A 25,288-nucleotide genomic window follows, 5' to 3' on the forward strand; every position below is an offset into this window, starting at 1 on the left:
GTAAAAATGGTGTTTGCAGTTTAAACTGTTTTAATAAAGTATGCATAAAACTCTATTAATAAATCAGAATCAAACTTAATATAGTAACTTACTAAGAAGTTAATATAGTAACAGCTAATTATAAGCAAAAAAAATTTCATGACAATTTATGAATTTTTATCAAGATAGTATTGGCATCTGGTGGATATTATTATTATAAAGATGATTACATTTGTAATGATAATATTTGAATAATAATGATAATAATGATGATGATAATAATGATGATCATAATAATAATAATAAATGTTATATGTTGTTTTTTTTTGTATAATAATATATTTACTTATAAAAGATGTTTGTCTCATTGTAAAAAAGAAATATGAAGCGATGATGGTATTAGAATCCTACAGGAACCTTCATCAACAGCATAATGATACTATAAAATTTGTCAAAGCAGTAAAATGCACATAAAATATTTTTATAAGATGGCTGCCTGTCACATGTGGTGATATAATATGAGAAAAAGTGCAAACTATAGTACCTACAGTTAATATTAAACACCTCAAATTTTTTTTTTTCTTAATTTATTGAAAATTACGATATAGTTGCCTATTTAAATGATTTGCTTTTACTTTATTGTGTTATGGTAACATTTTGATATCATCGAGCTACCTCTAAATTTTGTTCAAATAAAACCATAAACTTGTTTAGTGGTTAATACATAAAAATCATACTTTAAAACTTCAAAGATAAGTGTCACCCTATTACAGTACAAAATAAAAATTAGAATTAATACAGTATTAAAAATACAGCAAATTTAAATTTAGTTCATTAAAATGAATTTTAAAACTGTATTTATGCTAATTTTTATTTTTTTGAAACAGTAATAGAGTGATTTTTTAAAAGCTGCTGTAATTTTTACAAATTATGTTCAAGTTGTGTTAGCTGATTCTTTTTGTACAGATTTATATAGATAATACATAAACCTATTCCATTAAAAGGAACTGCTACCTTCCAACTATGATATAACTAAGATTCCCAACTGCCTTCTTCCAACTATGATATAACCAACCAACTATAACTATTATTTTCATATTTAAATTTTATAACATGAACTTCTGGATGAAATTCTAGATGATGTTAAATGTCACTTGTCGTGTTAATTTTTTTTAGAGTATTTCCAATGTCATTCTCAAAATTATTAACCTACTTGCTACTTCTTTGTTGCTGATCTTGGGCCATCTTTCATACCTATTTGCCTCTTTAATTCTTAGCTTTTAACTCATTTTTATGTATCTTGAGTTTCTGATCTCAAAATCTCCATAAAAAAGTTACTAATCAAAATTTCCAAATCATCAATGAGTAATGGTTGAGTTTGCCAAAGAGCATCATGATCAATAATTGCTCCATATTCATTTATTGACCATGATGCTCTTTGGCCAACTTCCTGATTGTTGAACTTTTGTCTTCTTCCACAGCTACCAAAGTACCTGTTCATCAAAATTTGATGGTTGACCTCTTCCTTCTTCATCTGTAAAGTTTGGATTGCCCAATTTGAGCTGCGGCAAAAGATTAACCAGCTGAAGCTATCTTTTAAACTGGTTTTAGCTGATTAGTCCTTTGTTAAAAAATTTGTTGAGATCATGAAATGACTAGGATGCATTCCAATCTTTCTCAAAAAAAGTAAGGAATTTGGCAAACATAGATATGAGAAGATAAGAGTATTATTGTGAAAAAAAGAATTATGCACCAACCCAATACATAAAAGTTTTAGAATTTTAATGTAAAATTCTGGTTTGATGTAAAGTAATATTTAAATTTGTTTTTTTAGTTTGTGAGAGTTCGTTGTCTGATAGGTTTTTGGACAATATAGTGAATCAGAAAAGTTTCTTTGACAGGTAACCATTTCTTTATAAAGCATTTCTGCAAATGCTTTATAAAGAAACATAAAATAAGAAATTTATGCAATGTTATTTATTTGCTTTAATTATTGCAAGTTATTGTATAAGCATTTCAATGTTTTAAAGTTTGAAAAACTATAAGAAATAAAAGTTTATATATTTTTTTAATACTTGAATTCATAATGATACTTGTAACAAAAATATTGAAGTAGTAATATTTATCTGTCTTGTGTCATTCTGATATAAAAGCTAATTGCAACTAAATTTACAAAAATATATTTACATCACCAAATGCAAACAATGTTAAATATTTTTTTGTGGTAATAATATAGGACTTAGTAAGGCACTGCTCCAGCCTCATTTGGTATTATAGAATCCGTAATCAGCCTGCAATTATTAGAATAAAACAGCAAAAAAAATAGTTCAACCTAACAACACAAGTTTAAACTATTTTTAAAAACTATTTTTTATTTACTTATTCTACACAATAAAAATAAAATTTTCTGCTTAACATGAGAATGTATATGAAACAAATAAAACGGTGAAATATGTTAAATGCGTAAAGACATAACAACATTTGGCTATAATAAAGCATTCAATTTAAAGTAAGATCATGATGCAGCATGATCATGAGTCTTTCTCAGATCTATATGTTTTTATATAGAAAACATGTAATACATATACAAAGAAAACATATATATACATATACATAGAAAACATATATATAAATATACATAGAATACATATAGATCTGAGAAAGTCTTGTCTTATATAGGCTCCACAATATCACCTATATCAGCTCTAAAAAGAATTTCTTTAACTTTCTTTTTTTTTCTAAATTAAGTTATATTAAAAGGTGATAGTAAAGTATTCAATTTAATTAAATTAGGTTAAAAATTTAGGGAAATTTTTGAATGATAAGAATCATATATAATAAATAAATTTATTTTAGTTGCATTTTTTAACTTATAAAAAAATTTTTTAACTGTACTCAAAGTAATTTTTCATTATTTTTATGCCTTAATGCATTGAATGAATCAGCAGAATATATATACATTATTTATACATAAGTTCATTAATTTTAACACTTAAATTTTTTTAACCATAAAACAGTTACATCTGTTTAATATAAAATAACGTTACAAGAACTTTTAAAGGTGCTAAAATCATTTTTAATATATCTTTATAATTCTTATTGTTGTTAATTATAATTGTTATTATTATTATTTTTGAACCATTGAAGATTTATTTTGTTATCAAAAATTTTTAGTGTGGTTTCTATTCAACTGAAGTTTGATTTGAGTGTGGTCTTCTTGAATGGTTTAAAGCTACGGCATCTTCCAGAATGTTTGCAAATGCAAAATACTGTATTTATATTTTTTTTTTGTCAGTTTAATTTAATAAAATTTTGATTTCTTATTTTGATGTGTAATATTTTTTTTAATTTTGTAACTTATTTACACACCATCTTTTTGTTTATTTACCCATTTAAGTGCCAGCCATTTTTAAAATTAAAGCCTAAACAAGCTAAATTGTTTTTCATTATATTTTGTTTGCAATCACATGTATAATCCCACATATTATTGTTTCAAGTTAGCATACAACTAAAAAAAAGTCCCAGTCTAGTAAAATTAAAGTTTATCTCATGATTCATTTAACTTAATCTCCTAATATATTTCATTTACTGTTACAAGGGTAAAACATTGTCAGTAAACATTAGGCAGAAGTTCTTTACAGGACATTAAACAATTAAAGAAGCTTTTTGGATTTTTTTTACTTTTATTTTTTTTTTAATTTCGTTTATTCTTTCTTTTAGAAAGAAGTTTAAATAAAATTTGTTTCAAAAAGTATTTACAAAATTTACATATTTACAAAATTTACCTCTTTGTATTTTCTTTCTTGAAGGTGTTCTTCATTTTTATTTTTCTTAATGAAGTGTTAATTCATAGTGTGAATCCAACTTTTTGCACCAATCAATCATTACAGGTTATCTTAACAGCTCCTGAACCACCATTTTATGTAAAAAAGTCTTTAATGATTTGAATAGATTTAATCAACATTTTAGGTGATAATATTTCAAATATGCATATAACCCTTGAGCCTCCACTGCACAAGGATTTAACCTGGGTAATTCTGGGCTTATCTTACCTAGAACCATTATAAAAGCATTCTTACTTTAGTTTTTCAACTTATCTTTAGATTTCTATTGATAATTCAAACCATGATGGGCAGTTGCGTGTTGCCCTTCAGATGACAGAAGACATTAAAAATTGTCCTGAGAAATTTCTACTATTAGGTATTTTACTAAGTATTTAGTTTGCTAAAAGGGAGGGAAGAGGAGGGAGGGAGAGAAAAAAAACTTAAAAATCTTAAAGTATCATTCAAATAATTTGAAGAGGTTTCAACTTGTAAGTACAAATAAAAAGCTGGTCTGATGTTTTTAAATTTATTTTTAAACTATATTTACAAGATCCTAAATTTGGCTTAACAAAAAGTATTGTGTTTTTATTTAATGTTTATTTGTATTTTCCCCCTTATAAATCCCCCTTGAATTAGTTGTTAAACAGAAAAGGTTTAATGTTTGTATAACTTTTTTTTTATTAGGGGAAGACAATACAGTCATTCAAGATCTTCTGATCACTTTTGACATTTTGGTCATATTGATTTGCAGCTTGTCAAGTTTGCTCTGTGTTCGTTCTCTTGCCAAATCTATCATGTTGGCTGAAGTGTGTTTTACATATTTATCTTTATTAAAGCTCTAGTTATAATAGGTCAACTTTAGTGACTGGTAAACAATTTTCTTCAGGCTGCACAAAAATATTTTTCTGACTACAAAGGTGAAGAACTCACCAGATGGGACCTACTTGAGCTTATCAACAAGTGGTTTGCAGTTATTGTGATTAGTGATTTGCTTTCTATCATTGGCTCTATCTACAAAATCCGTGTTGATGAAAGAGTATGTGAAAAGTATTTCTTTTTTTACTATAGTTAATAAAAAATAATATTTGTAATGTTGTAATGATAACTTTTATCTAAATTTTTAATGATGTTGTCTACATTTTGGTACCGCTTTTTATACTTTTCAAACTTGCAAATATTTTTGGTATATCAATATTACTTATCTAGAACGTTCTGTTTTAGTGTTAGTTTGATAAAGTAAATAAATTTAAATAAAAATATTTTCTTAAAACTTGAAATTTATTACAAATTGTAAAATCTCTTTTTATTTTTTAACCTACACTCGATTCATGTAGTTAAATAGTGCATAAGTTTGAATTAGTTTTGTTTTTTGATATGCAAGTATTTATGCTTAAGTGTGATTTTAGGATATTCAGTTTTACAATATTTGCAGTGTGCTGCTAGGACTTGGAGTGGTGCTTGTTTGGACTGGCATGCTTCGCTTTTTTACTTACTTGAAAACTTTTAATGTAAGTCCTTCCTGTCATTTTAAAACCTTCGAGCTGTTTTAAAATTTGTGGTCTAAAAGTTTTTCATAGCAATAATGAATTTTACAATCCTTGCTCCAAAATTAAAACCAAAATCAATGCAAGAAAAGAAACTTTTTTCCAAACAATAAATTTAGTTATTAAATTCACCACTACTAAGGCAATCATTCTTTAGATTTTATTGATTGCTCTGCGATATGCAGCACCAAATCTGATGCGATTTATGTTTTGTGCTATGTTTATCTTTACCGGTTTTACTTTGTGCGGATGGATTGTCCTGGGGCCTTATCATCTCAAGGTATGATTTGTGGTATTAAAAAAAACATCTTAAAGGATAAAAATGCGAAGTGGCTACAAATTTGTGCAACACTTTCTTTTAGTTCCAAACCTTCCTATCGACAGCTGAAGGTCTCTTCTCTTTACTTAATGGAGACGATATATTTGCAACATTTGCGACCATGAGTCGCTTGAGCACCTCCATCTGGATTTTCAGTAAAATCTATCTATACGCCTTTGTATCACTGTTCATTTATATTGTGTTGAGTACCTTCATAAGTATAGTTGGGGATACCTATGAAAGACTCAAGGTATTAAATTACATCCCATGATTCGTTGAATTTAAATTATGTTGATATTTTATTAAGGTGATCTAAGCGTTTCAAAAAAATTTGATTTTTTGAAACGGCAAGATCACCTTAAATTTTATATTTTATTTTTATTGTGGAGGACTGGGGAAGAATGCCGCCTACACGTATTGAAGTATTTATAATGGGCCGCACGACTTCAGGGAACAGTAATGAAGGATTTACACCAAGCTGCCCTCGATGGTATGTATTTAGTTTTCTATGCTTAATGTTGTTTAATGAAAATTTTCTTGTGGAGATTCTGTTATTCATTTTTGCCTTATTAACATAAACGTCTTTGTAGTATACGAGAATATAACCTCAGAGGGGGCACAAATCTAACTAAAGTAAACATCGAAGGTTTATCTTCAAGTCGATTGTCTATTGTATCAGCATCCCTGGAATGATAATTTCTAATATTCTTTAAAAGATAATAATGGCCCTAAATGAACGAAGTAATATTTTAACGTGTTTGTTTCTTGTGGATTTTTTCTCTTTTTTTTTTTTTAACTTTTATGCCTTGAATATTTACTTTAGGATTTTTTTTTTAAGGAAATAAACGTAAACTTTTAACAAACCTTTTCTGTTTTGAAAAAAGGTTGATAATATTTCGCTCTGTTTTTTACGAGCATTGTAAATTGATATTGTAGTTTTTCTAATTTCAAAACCAAGTTTTCTGTAGCAGTTTGTTAATATATTGTTACGAATGTCTTTACATATAGAATTTTGGATAACAAAAGTATTTTTGCAAACCTTTGCTTTGATTTTATATAAATATCTGTGAAATAAATAAAGTGAAATAAAGTGATCTGTGTAATAGATAATATCAAAATAAAAGATGATTTAATTTATAAACACAATATAATAATTGATAATATCGAATATATATATATATATATATATATATATATATATATATATATATATATATATATATATATATATATATATACATATATATATAAAACTGATAAATATCTTAACCCTTTCCTGCCGGGGTAGTGATTTCTGACGAATTTCCGCTTTTTAACTTTATTATCATAATAAGGTAGGTAAAAGGAAACCTTCAGATTATTTTAAGATTTTTATTGTACCTAGAAGTACTATTTCCAAGACCTAGACTTAAAAGTACCGTCAGGAACTTTGTGTTATTACAATGTTAGGAACTATGAGATCCAATACTAAATAAACAAATATCTATTTAATTATATATATATATATATATATATATATATATATATATATATATATATATATATATATATATATATATATATATATATATATATATATATACATATAATTAAATAGATAGGTTTTTAATTACAAATTGACCTCGTGGTATTCAGCAAAACAATTTTTCTTTTCATTTACACACAAAAGCACTTTGCAATGAGAACATATACTATGAAGTTTCGACTGAATCTTTTTCAAACTACAAACCTCACACCTTCCCCTATTTTCTACGAAAGTAGGCCAATGGATGCCTCTATTACCCAAGCGAACGTCTTTTAAAGTGGAATACCCAGATTTGCGTCTTTTGCAAGGGCCACCTTTCTCAGTATTATCAGTAGAAGTCTTTCTTTTCTGACTAGCATCTTTCATTGTATTCAAGCCTTGAGTAACCTGTATCTACGCCGCCCATATAGCTATTATAATGATTGACAGCTACAGGACATGTAATGGCAGACTTGGATCCATTTTTTTCTTTACGTAACACATTTGCCGTTTCATTACCATGAAAGTTAGATACTAAATGAACCATTTTTTTATCCTTCCATTTCCAATATCCAATGTCTAAATTTGAAAATCGATGATCACTGTCGCCCCTTTTCATTTGAGAATCAGCGAGCATATTTTCAGCTAGTCCTTTTCTATTACTTCGGATAGTTCCACATGCGTAGGTGTTCTCAGTTTTTAGTTTCTCAAGCAAACCAACAGACGAGAAAAAATTATCAAAGTAAACTATCTTCCCTTTACTCCAATCTTGTTCCGTCAACTTCAATACTACTTTCTCTCCCAAGCCATAGCCGGTAAACTTTGAGTTCAGTTCTTCGTCCTTTCCTTGGTAAATTTGAAACTTCTTTATATAGCCTCTCTAGTCAGCAAGACACCACAACTTGTATCCCCTTTTTATTGGCTTTATAGGAAGATATTGTTTTAAGACAGACCTACCTTTAAATTTAATCATAGATTCATCTACACTCAGTTCGCGAGTACCATTATAAACCTCTTGAAGATTTTTATTGAGTGCATCAATCATAAATCTAATTTTGTACAACTTATCTTTGCAGTCTCTAGGCATTTGGGAGTTATCATTGCAATGCAGATGAGATAAAATAATAGAAAATCTGTCTCTTGGCATTGTTTTGCAAAGAAGTGCATTGTTGAGATCAGGTGCCGAAGAATAATGATCTCTCCACACCGGACGAGTATTTTAATCCATAAAAAAATTCATACTTATAAATGTTAGAAGTTCCTCCTTTTTTAGGTTTAATACTTTGTCTTTCTGAGTAGCATAAAGGTTGCTTTGGTACACAATATTATCAATAATATCTCCAATTAATACTAAAAATATATCAGTCGGGGTGCTACAGTGAGCAACATAGTCTTCTTTTACTTCAGTATTTAGAATGTATTCCGGTAAAAATCAGTCTGAACACTAGATCCAGGTATTGGTGATGGTGGTGCCTGATTTACAGGGCACTCCAGTTCATCATGTTTTGAAGGCGACAATGGCGGATCTTCAGTTAAAATATTTTCTAGAGCTCTTTCAAAAACCTCATCCAAGCCTCTTGGTGAGGGTAGCTGAATATTTTCCACTTCATCATCGGACACACCTGCATCAGATTATTCGTCACAGTCCGGAATCTCTTCTAATAGCAGGGTTTCAATTAGAGCAGTATTGTTGGTAATATCTAAGGGTCTGCGTCTCGTTACTTTTTTAAATCGAGACGAGACGAGACGATCCTAAAAGCTTTGTCCCGATTAGCGATAAATATTGAGACAATTTTCAATTTTCAATCGAAATCCGGGACGATACCGAGACGGACGAGATGTCCCGGACAAAATAGAAGCTTCACAATTTCCCGGAATTTACATCTTTTTAACGGGACATAATGAGACATAACGAGACATAACGAGACATACTAGTTAATCCTTAATGTGAAATTTAGTATTCTGCTGGGGGGCTCGGCCATTACAATTGTTTTGGTTACTTTATCGTAATTAAACTATTTACCCAGACTTAACAAGACAAATAAAAATTGAAATGAAAATGTGCATGTGTTTCATTAATTTTATTTGTGATTGTTGTACTGTAATGCACATTAACTAAATTTTATTGACAATAAAAAAAAGTTTTTAATTATAAACTTTGTCAAACAATTCATTTACTTGGTCACTAGTTGAAGGTGCATCAGTAGGAGCTTTGGATGGTCCAGCAAAAGGAGCTGCAGAACTCCTTGAACTGGTGATTAGTGGTGTAATACCTGGTACATGAGATGTTGTAGCAGTAGAGATTCTAGAGGAGGCCGTACTTGCTCGTGACATCGGCTGACTTGGCAGTCTTGGATTAAGCTGAATCTCAACCACATCATCTGATTCAACAATATTGGCTTGATCACTCTCTTAAGACAACAAATCTGGAAGGAAATTTACAAAATTTTTTTAAACTGAGCAAAATTTCAGTTTAAAAAGAATTTAAAAGTTTAAAGCTAAAACAAAAAACTTAGAAGCAATAAATGGAAGTGGCAAAATTTAAGATTTTACTAAAGGCAAAGATAAAGTGAAGATCTCTCTTTAGAATTTTTGTGAATGCCCTTCCAGGATCTTTGTCATCTTCTGAGGTCAGTTTCCAGGACTTGATTTGAACAAAGTCATAGTTCTGTTGGATCTAAAGCAACTTTTCAACATTTTCCGGCTGAAGCTTGGTCTTTTTGTGTGTGACTATGTTTCCTCCTGCAGAGAAGGCCCTCTCGGAAGTGGCCGAAGATGCTGGAATTGCCAGGTAACGCTGTGCTGCTTCAGCCAAAAGAGGTAAAGTCATTTCATGCTTTTTCCAAAACCCAAGAACAATTTCCTGGGCCTCTTTCATTGGCCAGGGATGCATATTCTTGTAGACATCCCATTCCTTGGTAATGTCGGACTTGTCCGATATTGCTGTGGGTTGAGAATGAAATTCAATCACGTCTTGAGCCAACGAATCTGTTTCCTACTCCAAGTTTGCAGTGGCCGTTGGTTGATCCATAATTTTGTTGAGCCATTCATGATGATTGGTGTGGTTTTCAACCAAGTACTTGTAGGTTTTATCATAGGTTCCAAATTTTTTGGAAGCCACACCCTTGTAGTAAGGATTAAGGAGATGACCTACACCAAGAAAAATGGTATGAGCGCCAGCATTGGGAAACCTTTTATCAAGCTTGACTGAAAAAGTTCTCAAAAAAGATTTGCTTGTGTCTGACAAATCATCCTTGACCAATTCAACCCTGTTGATGTGGTCCTGCAAATTGTGGAGACCACCAACAACGATGTGTAGAGTTGGCTTTTTATCTGCACTGAGTCTCTCAGATGTCTTTGCCAACAATTTGAGAGTAGGCAACAGTTCTCAAAGATTTTAAACTCCAATTCAGAGGGCACAAGAGATGCAACATCTGCTGGGTCAATACCTGGCCTTGCTTTTATTGCCAAAAGAGGTTCTTTCATGTCAAAGACACTCTGCACACACATGTATGTAGAATTCCAGCGAGTATTGTTGGCAGCCCTTACAAAAAAACCCAGCGAACTTCCAGTGAAAGTTCACTGGAAATGTAAAAGATCACTGGAAATGTAAAAGATCACTGGAAATTCACCGAGTTCGCTGGGTTTTCCGCAAATTTTACGACTTCGCTGGAAGTTCACTGGAAGTTTAACAAAAAACGTCATTTTATTTCCAGTGATCTAAAACCTGAGTGGAAATTTAGCGCTGATTTTCAATAATCGAAAACGCCGCGGGTTTCATAACTCAATATTGATATAACTTTTGCTAACATAACTTTTTTGAAATTTGACAGATATTACATCTTGAAAATTTTTTTCCAATTTCTGTAATAAAGTAAACGTTGTTTTTTTATATCCACAGTTTCAGTTTCTATTATTTTAAGTTCTACTCAATTTCCAAAACCACAGGTATGTTGTTCAGTATGTTCATTTTTATTAAAGCGAGTTCATATTCAACTTTATAATTTCACAAAAATTTATTATTATAAATTTCTTTATTGTAGATTATTGAACATAATAGATAATGATTGATTTATATATATATATATATATATATATATATATATATATATATATATATATATATATATATATACATATATATATATATATATATATATATATATATATATATATATATATATATATATATATATATATATATATATATATATATATATATCTGTGTGTGTGTGTGTGTGTGTGTGTGTGTGTGTGTGTGTGTGTGTGTGTGTGTGTGTGTATTAGGGTGTCCCAAAAACAGCATTTTTGAAAATAATTTGTTCCCACCCCCTAAATGTGTTCTATTTAATACAAAAACACTAGGTTTAAAATTTTTTTGGAATAAAAAATATTTTAAGGGGTCCTTATAATTTCAAAATATATATTTATAATTTCAAAATATATATATATATATATATACACACACATATATATATATATATATATATATATATATATATATATGTATTTACATATATATATATATATATATATATATATATATATATATATATATATATATATATATATATATATATATATATGTATTTATATATATATATATATATATATATATATATATATACATACGTATATATATATACATACGTATATATATATACATACGTATATATATATACACGTATATATCCGAATAATTTTAAATGTATTCTTAAAATAGAGGGCTCAATGTTCTTAAAAGAACATAGCAATAATAAATTAGTAAAAATCATTTATCAAACTTATTTCATTTTACACTGTGTTTCATCAATTAAGACATCAGAAAATTTCATCAATTAAGACTCATCAGAATAGATATTTTGTAAGTTTTATAGTTTTCAAAAGAATATTAAATTTTCTGAATAATTATAAAATTTAAATAAAATTATAAAATTTTATACCGCTTAAACACCTTCATTTAACATATATATGCATTTGATATTTATATATACATCATACACTTGATAAAAAAATTTTCATCAAATAAAAGTATAGTTTGTATTGTATATACTAAAGAACTAGCTGTTAAATAAGCATCATTGTTATTTAAGCACAATTAGGTTTAGTACAATCGTTTCTCTTGTTCTCTTTCTGATGTTAATCTTGTTTAACTAAAGTTTAATTTTGCCTGCTTGCCTCTTTTATTTTAGATGCCTAGAATTGGTCGCTACAAGAAATGGCAATCAGGCGAAGTAAGTATTCCAAGAACAACACAATGGAGGATGTCAAAAGTTAACTGTGCTCAACAACAGAATGAGAGCACCTCTGATGACAATAATTCTATTGACGATGAATTTATGGATCATTTATCTGACTTAGATGAACCAAAAAATGAAACAATCAATGATGAGTTTGATGAAAATGAAAGTTCAGAGAGTCCACCTCTGTATCCTGGGGCAAAGATAAATGTCTCTAATGCATGTTTATGCATAATGACTTTTGTTTTGCGCTTTAATTTGTCCTACGAAGCCTTAGAGGCGTTGTTAACTCTCTTAACTATTTTATTGCCACACAGTGTTTTGCCTACATCTAAATATTTGTTTTTGAAGTTTTTTAAGAAGGAAAAAGAGTTATATGAAAAAGTTTTTTTTTGTGATGTTTGTGAAGTTGCTTTAAGTCTTAATAAGCAGTGTCCAAAATGTTTGAAATATTTTACATCATCCTATCTTCATAAGAAATGCAATTTTTTTCATATTTTAAACATAAACAAACAGCTTAAAAATACTTGCGATAACAATTGGATACATTTAGCAGATCTTGAAGAAAATGGGCAAGCAACAATTAGACTTGTTGTTAATACTGATGGAGTTCCCATTTTCAAATCATCAAAGTGGTCCTTGTGGCCTTTGCTAGCATCCATTCATAGTTTTCCATATTCATTGCAAATTACTAATATTTTGTTTTTTGGTCTCTGGTCGGGTTTTAAAAAACCAAATATACAATTATTTTTATCTCCTTTTGTTGATATTTTTACTAACCTATCCACTAATGGTATACTCTTATCTAATAATGTTCGTGTTTTTTTTCATGTATCTATTTTTTCATGTGATACAATTGCAAGAGCTCTGGTTTTTTGTCGTAGGCAATTTAATGGTTATAATGGTTGTCATTGGTGTTCTTCTAGAGGGGAAAGAGTTCCAAAAGGCAGGGGGTCTTGTATGACTTATCCATTTTCTGATGTTACTATGAATTGTAGAAGCAATACAGATTTTTTTTGTGTTAATGTGGTTGAAGGGTTTTTAGATATTTCACCATTAGTAAGATTGCCTAATTTTGATTGTGTAAATGGAACAGTTGTTGATAATTTGCACTGTATAGAGCTTGGTGTTATGAAAGCTATGTTTTCTTTCTGGTTTGATAGTTGTTATTCTGGTTCTATTTTTTCTATTCGTAGACACTGTACTGTTATAAATAATCGGTTATCTGTAATTAGTGTGCCAAGCAATATAAGGCGGACTCCACGATCATTAAGTTGCATAAAACATTGGAAAGGTGTTGAGTTTTTTAATTTTTTAGTTTTTTATGGTCCTGTTATTTTATGTGATATTTTGCTTCCGCAGTTTTTTGATCATTTTATTCTTTTATCTAATGTTGTTTTTATGTTAAATAATAAGGTATTATCTGAAAGTGTTGTTAATGAAGCCACATTATTAATTAATCGATTTGTTTACGAATTTCCTGGTTTGTATGGTAGAGAGAATATGTCTTATAATGTGCACCAATTACTTCATCTTCCCTCATGTGCTCGTCTATGGGGGCCTTTATTATCTTATTCTTGTCATCAGTTTGAAAATTTTAATGGCATTATTTTATCTCTTTTAAATGGTACTCAAGATATATCTACTCAAGTAATAGATCGATTTTCATATTTAACTACATGTAACATTCAAGCTTCTCATTCTAATATTATAGACGAAGATTGCATTGACTTTTTGGATGACATGTTATTTTCTTATAATTTTAATTTTAAAGGAGTTATTATTGGCTCAATTAAAGTCTTAGATAAAGGCTGTAATTATAATATTCCTTATTGTGAGAAACTGTTTTTTGAGCATTATTTAGGTAAGCATATTTTTGAAATTCAAAAATATTACAAAGTTTCTATTGCCAAAAACATTTACCATATTCGTCATAAGAATGTTTGTCATTGTGACTCACTTGTTAAACTTACTTGTGGATCATTTTGTAGTATTGAATATTTCTTTATCTTTGAGATGAATGTTTTTGCTTGTGTTAGATTTTTAAAAACAAGTCCGAAAGCAGCTAAGCATATTTTTATGTATACTTATGCAGAATGTCTATCTATAATTTTTGCAGAGCAAATTATACAAAAAGCTTTTTTGGTTGAAGATTGTGTTGTTAGTATTCCTGATTTATGCCCTTTTTAACTCTTCTATAATTATTCTTTGCATAATATTATTATTTGTATTATTATTGCTTTTTATCTTTGCATGATGATTTGTTTGTAACATTGTAATTTTTTTTTGTGAGCTGTTTACATAATTTTTTTTTGGTGAACTGTTCTTTTTTTGGTAAACTGCAATTTTTTTTTGTTAACTATAATTTTTTTTGGTGAACTGTAATTTTTTTTTGGTGAATTGTTATTTTTTTTTTTTAAACTGTTGCATTTTATATTTGTGATAAAAAATTACATGTAACCTTCAACAGTTTATGTTGGCTTGTCAATTTTGTAAAAACTTCTGGTTTAAAAATATTGTTTTTCTTTAGAATTGTTTTTTTATTTTATAAAGTTAATATTTACATTTTCTATAACTACTGGGTTACTGTTTTTTTTTTAGGGTTACCTAGGTCATTTTATTCACTTTCCTACACAGCAACAATTAGAGTGTTGTTATTTTAAGCAGTAGTGGTGTTGTGGTAGAGCGCTCGCTTTATAAGCGAGAGGTTCCAAGTTCGATCCCCACCATGTCCCTGGTAGTACCGCGCTCAACTTGTTTCTTCATGCAGCGGCCTTGTTCATCAAGGTTTGTGTTTTGGAGTTATAGAGTTGAGAGAGGGTTATAACCACAATTAAGTAGCCTCTTCATCTGTAGTGGCCTTCTCAGCCTTGGGGAGGTGAATTAACAAAAAAAAAATTTCAGAAGCATGGTACTGGTTAAAATTGGATAATTTTCATTTAATCTACTGTCTCCCTAGACCGTTGCAATTTCGGTTACAATATATTTAACTGCTTATTTGTTGTTACAATTTTTAAATACTTAAAGTCTTATTAATATACATCTATAAATTTATGTAATACAGATCTATAACTATACATTGCTAATGAGGTATTAGATTTAATAGCAACTTATAATTTACTTCAAAATTTTTTCAAAATTATGTATTTATTTGTAATCTTTAAATTTACTTAAGTCTTAGTATTCATAATGTCTAAGTTTGCTGTTGTACAATGGTCTCGCAACGGAACTGTCTCTGTTGAATGGGATACATCTGTACTTAACAGGGCTTTTCTTGTAAATAACAAAGAGGGTGATATAAGATACACAAAACTTACTAATCGAGATGAAGGCCCCATTGAGAAGGGTAAAGTTATATGTGTGGTTGGTAAGCTTCAAATTTGAAAATATTTTAAGTTTCTTTTGAAATTTTATATTTAAAGTTGTTAATTATTTCAATTGCGTATGTTTCCAGCATTTAAGATATTTCATATAATGACATCGTTAGTAGTCTTTTATGTTTGATGTATTACAAACATCTGTTTTTAAAGATATATTTAACATTTATGAAATAGTAATTATATTATTATATTTAGACAGTTTAGAAGAAGCATTATTGAAAAAAGGCTCACTTCTCAAGAAAAAAAAAGATAAGAAATTGCTAAACATAACAAATGAAATTGAGGTTTATATATTATAAAATTTACTTTGAACAAGATCAGTTCAAACTCTGGATAAAACTTTGTTTACTTTTAAGGGTTCTGTTAGAGTTGAATATATAACAGTTCAGCAAATGGAGTTATTGTTGGTAAGTTTATTCTGCTAATAGTTTCATTTATAAAGATGGCTGTAACTCTTCCAAAATGGAACCTCATCAAAATCATACAATTTTAGAAAAGCAGACATTATGCATAAACAAAAATTGATTGACCTATCCTGTTTATTCATAAAATATAGTTTTGTGTCATATATTTTTACAATACCTAGAATACTCATACTATAGCATTAAAAGAAGATTTTGCTAAGAAGCTAACAACATTGTACAAAAAAATAGAAAGTAAGTAAACAGTCATTTGTATTCCAAATAAAATACTGGCATAGCTGAGATCAATTTTGGCAATTCTATTTCTTTTTTTTACAATAATAAGAGTTTTATTATAAAATGTTTTAAAAATTTTAAATGGAATTATAATAGCTAAACATTTGCGATTTACTTTATCAGCTGTTTTATGACTATTTCTAGTGTACTTCATTTTTCTTTTAGACATTCACTGCTTGTGACCATTCAGTAAATTTAAATGCTCAACTTTTCTGTTTTATAAAATCCTCTGTTTAAAATACCCACAGTTTTATAATGCCCTATGCTTTTAAATGTATGGATTTTATTTCACTTTTAGGGCTTGTTAGCAAAGCAGAAGAAGGTGACTTAAGCGAAGAGTTGCCAAGAAAGAAAGCAAAAATGTTGATTTCCCAACCATCAACAACCCATTCAAAACCATCTCCATTATATTTACAACCAACAAATTCACAAATACAACCTCTTTTATCACAAACATTACCAACAACTCCTCCTTTCTCAACCCAATCCCAACCCAAACAATTCCAGTCTTTTTCAACTAATGACTCCATTAATGAACATCCTGATTCCTCACTTTTTCTTAACAATCATAATTCGTTTCATGAAAATTTGTTCAATTCAATTGACTTCAATCGACTTCAATCGGAAAACATTCCATCGACTTCAAATTCATTTCAAATGCCTTCTCCACCTTTTTCACTACCAGCACAACTATATTCTGTTCCACAAATGCCACCACCATTGTTGCATTCACAACCAACATCGCTAACAAATTCACAACTTCCACTATCAATGCATTCACAACTATTAGAACAAGTACCAGCACATTCATTAGTTTCCCATACAACACAACCAACAGATTATATATGCAGTGACAAAGAAGTCACTGAAAACATGATTCCTAATAGAGTCTTAACAGCACCAACAGGAAAAAAGCTGGTCAAACAGTTATTAGGCCATTTTTATGAAAGAAATAAGTTGGTGAATGCTTCGCTATCAGGAAAAAAAGGCTCTTCAAAGTTTTCTGTTTCAAAAAAAGTTGGCCTTGATCCAGCTGTGTTGCATTTAATAACAGGTAAAAAATTATTAAATTTTAACACTTATACTCTGGAATTCCAGAATCAATTCAATACGAGAAATTGCTTATCTGCAATTTTTACAGAACTTACAATATCCAAGTTTCCGAATTTTTCGAAAAATGATGTCAGTGTTACGCTCTGTGAAAAAATTAATGACGAGCGCAGAGCTTATTTTAAAGCAGGTATTATATTTTAATTGTATTACTTTTCGTATTTAATTATAATTATATCACTAGTTTTCATCTTTTATAAATAACAAAATTTTGTTAGGACTACTATGTCTTAATTTTATTTTATAGAAAAACAATAAATAATAGGATTTTTTAATTTCAACTAGCTTGTGACTTTCGTCTGATTTTTTATTTTTTTATTTTAATCTTGTAATTATTATTATTGTTTTAGTATATTTTTTTAGTATTAATTATTTTGATTACCGTATAATCTCTAATAGTAAGGCCAGGTTTATGTTTCAGAGTCACCAATCAAATTTTTTTATTTTAAAGTAATTATCGATTTTTAAATATACATATGTTTTTGTTTTTATAATTTATCCTTGGTTTTTAAAGTTAATTATGTTTATACCTGTTATACTATTTTATGTTTGCTTACTATTTTACTGTTTATTTTATATATGTTTTTATATAATTATTATATATGTCCTTTATATATTGTATCATTTTTTTTTAGCTCCGAAGTCCCAAACGGAAAAGAATGCGTCAAGCACAATTTAAAAGACATACTTACGAACGTACTCACGAACTTAAAAGACATACTTACGAACGTACTCACGAACTTAAAAGACATACTTACGAACGTACTCACGAACTTAAAAGACATACTTACGAACGTACTCACGAACTTAAAAGACATACTTACGAACGTACTCACGAACTTAAAAGACATACTTACGAACGTACTCACGAACTTAAAAGACATACTTACGAACGTACTCACGAACTTAAAAGACATACTTACGAACGTACTCACGAACTTAAAAGACATACTTACGAACGTACTCACGAACTTAAAAGACATACTTACGAACGTACTCACGAACTTAAAAGACATACTTACGAACGTACTCACGAACTTAAAAGACATACTTACGAACTTTACTCACGAACTTACGATTTTCTTAAATTTTTTTTGTTTTGATTACTTGTCTGTGGAGAACGAACCGCTAAACTCATGATTTTTTCGCCTCAAAATATACTAAAATATACTAATAAATAAAATTTAAAAAAGTTTAGATAAATTATCAGGAAAAATAAACAAATTGCATTTATTCGAAAACAAAAAATGTACGTACAGCCTTTTGGTTCTCGACTAATGAGATACACATTTTTTTAATTCAATTTTTTTTCAAAGTTTTTCAAACAAGCTCGTGTAAGCTTATGCAAAATGATTATGCTTTATTAAATTTTTTTGTAGATTATGTTTTATGATTTAAATCTCTATCAAAACAAAAAAATAAAAATACAACTGATTTTCTGTTTTGTTTGTTTAAATGGTTAAAATAGAAAAAAAATTGATTTATGAAAATTTGTATTCATACTTAAGGTAGTTTATTACTTATACATTGTATTTTTATTCTAAATATCGATATTTTTAAATAAATGTTATATTAAACTTTTTTTTTTCCTATGCTTAATTTGTCTTATTTCGCGCTTCACGGTTTTAAATATTTAAAATGTTTATGAAAGTTTTAAAAAAAAATATATCCTAAAAAATAAAATTCCAGCGAATTCGCTAAACTTCCAATTTTTATATATAAACATGAAAGTTAACTTTCATAGCTAATTAGCTATGAAAGCTTTTCTAGTGAACTTCCAGTGATCTTTAAAGATCACTGGAAGTTCACTAGAAAAGTTCACTGGAAGTTCACTGGGTTTTGGAACAAGATCACTGGAAGTTCGCTGGAAAAGATCACTGGAAGTTCGCTGGGTTTTGGAACAATTTTTCACTGGAAGTTCACTGGGTTTTTTTGTAAGGGTTGTGCTTAAAAGCTAGCAGAAAAGACGCACAAAAGTCATTTGGCGAATGAAAGAATCAAGGCCGAAATTGCAGCTATGAACAGGGACATTCGTCTTGCCATGGAAACCGATTCAAAGGAAAATGTTACAGAGTTGGTCTACAAAAAGTTCATCTCTCCCTTACAAAAAAACCCAGTGAACTTCCAGTGAAAAATTGTTCCAAAACCCAGCGAACTTCCAGTGATCTTTTCCAGCGAACTTCCAGTGATCTTGTTCCAAAACCCAGTGAACTTCCAGTGAACTTTTCTAGTGAACTTCCAGTGATCTTTAAAGATCACTGGAAGTTCACTAGAAAAGCTTTCATAGCTAATTAGCTATGAAAGTTAACTTTCATGTTTATATATAAAAATTGGAAGTTTAGCGAATTCGCTGGAATTTTATTTTTTAGGATATATTTTTTTTTAAAACTTTCATAAACATTTTAAATATTTAAAACCGTGAAGCGCGAAATAAGACAAATTAAGCATAGGAAAAAAAAAAGTTTAATATAACATTTATTTAAAAATATCGATATTTAGAATAAAAATACAATGTATAAGTAATAAACTACCTTAAGTATGAATACAAATTTTCATAAATCAATTTTTTTTCTATTTTAACCATTTAAACAAACAAAACAGAAAATCAGTTGTATTTTTATTTTTTTGTTTTGATAGAGATTTAAATCATAAAACATAATCTACAAAAAAATTTAATAAAGCATAATCATTTTGCATAAGCTTACACGAGCTTGTTTGAAAAACTTTGAAAAAAAATTGAATTAAAAAAATGTGTATCTCATTAGTCGAGAACCAAAAGGCTGTACGTACATTTTTTGTTTTCGAATAAATGCAATTTGTTTATTTTTCCTGATAATTTATCTAAACTTTTTTAAATTTTATTTATTAGTATATTTTAGTATATTTTGAGGCGAAAAAATCATGAGTTTAGCGGTTCGTTCTCCACAGACAAGTAATCAAAACAAAAAAAATTTAAGAAAATCGTAAGTTCGTGAGTAAAGTTCGTAAGTATGTCTTTTAAGTTCGTGAGTACGTTCGTAAGTATGTCTTTTAAGTTCGTGAGTACGTTCGTAAGTATGTCTTTTAAGTTCGTGAGTACGTTCGTAAGTATGTCTTTTAAGTTCGTGAGTACGTTCGTAAGTATGTCTTTTAAGTTCGTGAGTACGTTCGTAAGTATGTCTTTTAAGTTCGTGAGTACGTTCGTAAGTATGTCTTTTAAGTTCGTGAGTACGTTCGTAAGTATGTCTTTTAAGTTCGTGAGTACGTTCGTAAGTATGTCTTTTAAGTTCGTGAGTACGTTCGTAAGTATGTCTTTTAAGTTCGTGAGTACGTTCGTAAGTATGTCTTTTAAATTGTGCTTGACGCATTCTTTTCCGTTTGGGACTTCGGAGCTAAAAAAAAATGATACAATATATAAAGGACATATATAATAATTATATAAAAACATATATAAAATAAACAGTAAAATAGTAAGCAAACATAAAATAGTATAACAGGTATAAACATAATTAACTTTAAAAACCAAGGATAAATTATAAAAACAAAAACATATGTATATTTAAAAATCGATAATTACTTTAAAATAAAAAAATTTGATTGGTGACTCTGAAACATAAACCTGGCCTTACTATTAGAGATTATACGGTAATCAAAATAATTAATACTAAAAAAATATACTAAAACAATAATAATAATTACAAGATTAAAATAAAAAAATAAAAAATCAGACGAAAGTCACAAGCTAGTTGAAATTAAAAAATCCTATTATTTATTGTTTTTCTATAAAATAAAATTAAGACATAGTAGTCCTAACAAAATTTTGTTATTTATAAAAGATGAAAACTAGTGATATAATTATAATTAAATACGAAAAGTAATACAATTAAAATATAATACCTGCTTTAAAATAAGCTCTGCGCTCGTCATTAATTTTTTCACAGAGCGTAACACTGACATCATTTTTCGAAAAATTCGGAAACTTGGATATTGTAAGTTCTGTAAAAATTGCAGATAAGCAATTTCTCGTATTGAATTGATTCTGGAATTCCAGAGTATAAGTGTTAAAATTTAATAATTTTTTACCTGTTATTAAATGCAACACAGCTGGATCAAGGCCAACTTTTTTTGAAACAGAAAACTTTGAAGAGCCTTTTTTTCCTGATAGCGAAGCATTCACCAACTTATTTCTTTCATAAAAATGGCCTAATAACTGTTTGACCAGCTTTTTTCCTGTTGGTGCTGTTAAGACTCTATTAGGAATCATGTTTTCAGTGACTTCTTTGTCACTGCATATATAATCTGTTGGTTGTGTTGTATGGGAAACTAATGAATGTGCTGGTACTTGTTCTAATAGTTGTGAATGCATTGATAGTGGAAGTTGTGAATTTGTTAGCGATGTTGGTTGTGAATGCAACAATGGTGGTGGCATTTGTGGAACAGAATATAGTTGTGCTGGTAGTGAAAAAGGTGGAGAAGGCATTTGAAATGAATTTGAAGTCGATGGAATGTTTTCCGATTGAAGTCGATTGAAGTCAATTGAATTGAACAAATTTTCATGAAACGAATTATGATTGTTAAGAAAAAGTGAGGAATCAGGATGTTCATTAATGGAGTCATTAGTTGAAAAAGACTGGAATTGTTTGGGTTGGGATTGGGTTGAGAAAGGAGGAGTTGTTGGTAATGTTTGTGATAAAAGAGGTTGTATTTGTGAATTTGTTGGTTGTAAATATAATGGAGATGGTTTTGAATGGGTTGTTGATGGTTGGGAAATCAACATTTTTGCTTTCTTTCTTGGCAACTCTTCGCTTAAGTCACCTTCTTCTGCTTTGCTAACAAGCCCTAAAAGTGAAATAAAATCCATACATTTAAAAGCATAGGGCATTATAAAACTGTGGGTATTTTAAACAGAGGATTTTATAAAACAGAAAAGTTGAGCATTTAAATTTACTGAATGGTCACAAGCAGTGAATGTCTAAAAGAAAAATGAAGTACACTAGAAATAGTCATAAAACAGCTGATAAAGTAAATCGCAAATGTTTAGCTATTATAATTCCATTTAAAATTTTTAAAACATTTTATAATAAAACTCTTATTATTGTAAAAAAAAGAAATAGAATTGCCAAAATTGATCTCAGCTATGCCAGTATTTTATTTGGAATACAAATGACTGTTTACTTACTTTCTATTTTTTTGTACAATGTTGTTAGCTTCTTAGCAAAATCTTCTTTTAATGCTATAGTATGAGTATTCTAGGTATTGTAAAAATATATGACACAAAACTATATTTTATGAATAAACAGGATAGGTCAATCAATTTTTGTTTATGCATAATGTCTGCTTTTCTAAAATTGTATGATTTTGATGAGGTTCCATTTTGGAAGAGTTACAGCCATCTTTATAAATGAAACTATTAGCAGAATAAACTTACCAACAATAACTCCATTTGCTGAACTGTTATATATTCAACTCTAACAGAACCCTTAAAAGTAAACAAAGTTTTATCCAGAGTTTGAACTGATCTTGTTCAAAGTAAATTTTATAATATATAAACCTCAATTTCATTTGTTATGTTTAGCAATTTCTTATCTTTTTTTTTCTTGAGAAGTGAGCCTTTTTTCAATAATGCTTCTTCTAAACTGTCTAAATATAATAATATAATTACTATTTCATAAATGTTAAATATATCTTTAAAAACAGATGTTTGTAATACATCAAACATAAAAGACTACTAACGATGTCATTATATGAAATATCTTAAATGCTGGAAACATACGCAATTGAAATAATTAACAACTTTAAATATAAAATTTCAAAAGAAACTTAAAATATTTTCAAATTTGAAGCTTACCAACCACACATATAACTTTACCCTTCTCAATGGGGCCTTCATCTCGATTAGTAAGTTTTGTGTATCTTATATCACCCTCTTTGTTATTTACAAGAAAAGCCCTGTTAAGTACAGATGTATCCCATTCAACAGAGACAGTTCCGTTGCGAGACCATTGTACAACAGCAAACTTAGACATTATGAATACTAAGACTTAAGTAAATTTAAAGATTACAAATAAATACATAATTTTGAAAAAATTTTGAAGTAAATTATAAGTTGCTATTAAATCTAATACCTCATTAGCAATGTATAGTTATAGATCTGTATTACATAAATTTATAGATGTATATTAATAAGACTTTAAGTATTTAAAAATTGTAACAACAAATAAGCAGTTAAATATATTGTAACCGAAATTGCAACGGTCTAGGGAGACAGTAGATTAAATGAAAATTATCCAATTTTAACCAGTACCATGCTTCTGAAATTTTTTTTTTGTTAATTCACCTCCCCAAGGCTGAGAAGGCCACTACAGATGAAGAGGCTACTTAATTGTGGTTATAACCCTCTCTCAACTCTATAACTCCAAAACACAAACCTTGATGAACAAGGCCGCTGCATGAAGAAACAAGTTGAGCGCGGTACTACCAGGGACATGGTGGGGATCGAACTTGGAACCTCTCGCTTATAAAGCGAGCGCTCTACCACAACACCACTACTGCTTAAAATAACAACACTCTAATTGTTGCTGTGTAGGAAAGTGAATAAAATGACCTAGGTAACCCTAAAAAAAAAACAGTAACCCAGTAGTTATAGAAAATGTAAATATTAACTTTATAAAATAAAAAAACAATTCTAAAGAAAAACAATATTTTTAAACCAGAAGTTTTTACAAAATTGACAAGCCAACATAAACTGTTGAAGGTTACATGTAATTTTTTATCACAAATATAAAATGCAACAGTTTAAAAAAAAAAAATAACAATTCACCAAAAAAAAATTACAGTTCACCAAAAAAAATTATAGTTAACAAAAAAAAATTGCAGTTTACCAAAAAAAGAACAGTTCACCAAAAAAAAATTATGTAAACAGCTCACAAAAAAAAATTACAATGTTACAAACAAATCATCATGCAAAGATAAAAAGCAATAATAATACAAATAATAATATTATGCAAAGAATAATTATAGAAGAGTTAAAAAGGGCATAAATCAGGAATACTAACAACACAATCTTCAACCAAAAAAGCTTTTTGTATAATTTGCTCTGCAAAAATTATAGATAGACATTCTGCATAAGTATACATAAAAATATGCTTAGCTGCTTTCGGACTTGTTTTTAAAAATCTAACACAAGCAAAAACATTCATCTCAAAGATAAAGAAATATTCAATACTACAAAATGATCCACAAGTAAGTTTAACAAGTGAGTCACAATGACAAACATTCTTATGACGAATATGGTAAATGTTTTTGGCAATAGAAACTTTGTAATATTTTTGAATTTCAAAAATATGCTTACCTAAATAATGCTCAAAAAACAGTTTCTCACAATAAGGAATATTATAATTACAGCCTTTATCTAAGACTTTAATTGAGCCAATAATAACTCCTTTAAAATTAAAATTATAAGAAAATAACATGTCATCCAAAAAGTCAATGCAATCTTCGTCTATAATATTAGAATGAGAAGCTTGAATGTTACATGTAGTTAAATATGAAAATCGATCTATTACTTGAGTAGATATATCTTGAGTACCATTTAAAAGAGATAAAATAATGCCATTAAAATTTTCAAACTGATGACAAGAATAAGATAATAAAGGCCCCCATAGACGAGCACATGAGGGAAGATGAAGTAATTGGTGCACATTATAAGACA

At 28.7% G+C, this 25,288-nt stretch overlaps 4 protein-coding genes across 8 annotated transcripts; 3 read left to right on the top strand and 1 right to left on the bottom strand.

Annotated features, from left to right (window-relative positions):
• Positions 1–1,789: 1,789 nt before the first annotated feature.
• On the top strand, positions 1,790–6,743 carry LOC149875835 (mucolipin-3-like; the record flags this gene model as incomplete). Its single annotated transcript, XM_090076142.1, has 10 exons — positions 1,790–1,880; positions 3,154–3,250; positions 4,083–4,179; positions 4,488–4,609; positions 4,690–4,839; positions 5,210–5,311; positions 5,505–5,627; positions 5,710–5,916; positions 6,056–6,156; positions 6,257–6,743. Coding segments are annotated over 10 exons (1,193 nt in total), but the record flags the coding sequence as incomplete, so codon positions are not given.
• Positions 6,744–10,729: 3,986 nt separating this feature from the next.
• On the top strand, positions 10,730–14,939 carry LOC149875836 (uncharacterized). Its single transcript, XM_090076134.1, has 2 exons — positions 10,730–11,118; positions 12,363–14,939. The coding sequence occupies exon 2, from the start codon at positions 12,363–12,365 to the stop codon at positions 14,598–14,600; it is 2,238 nt and encodes a 745-aa protein (XP_089932260.1). The 5' UTR covers positions 10,730–11,118; the 3' UTR covers positions 14,601–14,939.
• A 189-nt stretch (positions 14,940–15,128) lies between these two features.
• Positions 15,129–19,115, top strand: LOC149875837 (uncharacterized). 3 transcript variants are annotated; one of them, XM_090076137.1, is made up of 7 exons: positions 15,129–15,777; positions 15,986–16,074; positions 16,147–16,197; positions 16,377–16,446; positions 16,787–17,728; positions 18,234–18,295; positions 18,660–19,115. In XM_090076137.1, the coding sequence occupies exons 1-6, from the start codon at positions 15,600–15,602 to the stop codon at positions 18,275–18,277; spliced, it is 1,374 nt and encodes a 457-aa protein (XP_089932263.1). In that variant the 5' UTR covers positions 15,129–15,599; the 3' UTR covers positions 18,278–18,295; positions 18,660–19,115. The 3 variants fall into 3 exon arrangements, with proteins under 3 accessions (XP_089932263.1, XP_089932264.1, XP_089932261.1); XM_090076138.1 differs by having other exon boundaries at positions 16,787–17,542; positions 17,630–17,728; positions 18,234–19,108; XM_090076135.1 differs by having other exon boundaries at positions 18,234–19,115.
• A 1,123-nt stretch (positions 19,116–20,238) lies between these two features.
• Positions 20,239–23,610, bottom strand: LOC149875838 (uncharacterized). 3 transcript variants are annotated; one of them, XM_090076141.1, is made up of 7 exons: positions 23,426–23,610; positions 23,129–23,217; positions 23,006–23,056; positions 22,757–22,826; positions 21,661–22,416; positions 21,475–21,573; positions 20,239–20,969 (listed from the first exon to the last, which is right to left on the bottom strand). In XM_090076141.1, the coding sequence occupies exons 1-7, from the start codon at positions 23,601–23,603 to the stop codon at positions 20,926–20,928; spliced, it is 1,287 nt and encodes a 428-aa protein (XP_089932267.1). In that variant the 5' UTR covers positions 23,604–23,610; the 3' UTR covers positions 20,239–20,925. The 3 variants fall into 3 exon arrangements, with proteins under 3 accessions (XP_089932267.1, XP_089932266.1, XP_089932265.1); XM_090076140.1 differs by having other exon boundaries at positions 20,239–20,562; positions 20,894–20,969; positions 21,475–22,416; XM_090076139.1 differs by having other exon boundaries at positions 21,475–22,416.
• Positions 23,611–25,288: the final 1,678 nt, after the last annotated feature.

The sequence above is a fragment of the Hydra viridissima genome, unplaced genomic scaffold (assembly GCF_058129835.1).
Source record: "Hydra viridissima isolate aposymbiotic clone 2 unplaced genomic scaffold, HvirCarnegie_v1 scaffold_145, whole genome shotgun sequence".
In the NCBI taxonomy this organism is placed as follows: Eukaryota; Metazoa; Cnidaria; class Hydrozoa; order Anthoathecata; family Hydridae; genus Hydra; species Hydra viridissima.

Bases quoted from the DNA above. Each gene is read 5' to 3' on its own strand.
- LOC149875836 (XM_090076134.1), top strand. From the start codon at position 12,363: ATGCCTAGAATTGGTCGCTACAAGAAATGGCAATCAGGCGAAGTAAGT.
- LOC149875837 (XM_090076135.1), top strand. From the start codon at position 15,600: ATGTCTAAGTTTGCTGTTGTACAATGGTCTCGCAACGGAACTGTCTCT. The intron at 16,075-16,146 runs GTTTATATATTA...TTTACTTTTAAG, and splicing joins ACATAACAAATGAAATTGAG to GGTTCTGTTAGAGTTGAATA. The intron at 16,198-16,376 runs GTAAGTTTATTC...TACAATACCTAG, and splicing joins AGCAAATGGAGTTATTGTTG to AATACTCATACTATAGCATT.
- LOC149875838 (XM_090076140.1), bottom strand. From the start codon at position 23,603: ATGTCTAAGTTTGCTGTTGTACAATGGTCTCGCAACGGAACTGTCTCT. The intron at 23,218-23,425 runs GTAAGCTTCAAA...TATTATATTTAG, and splicing joins TAAAGTTATATGTGTGGTTG to ACAGTTTAGAAGAAGCATTA. The intron at 20,970-21,474 runs GTATTATATTTT...ATTTTTTTTTAG, and splicing joins CAGAGCTTATTTTAAAGCAG to CTCCGAAGTCCCAAACGGAA.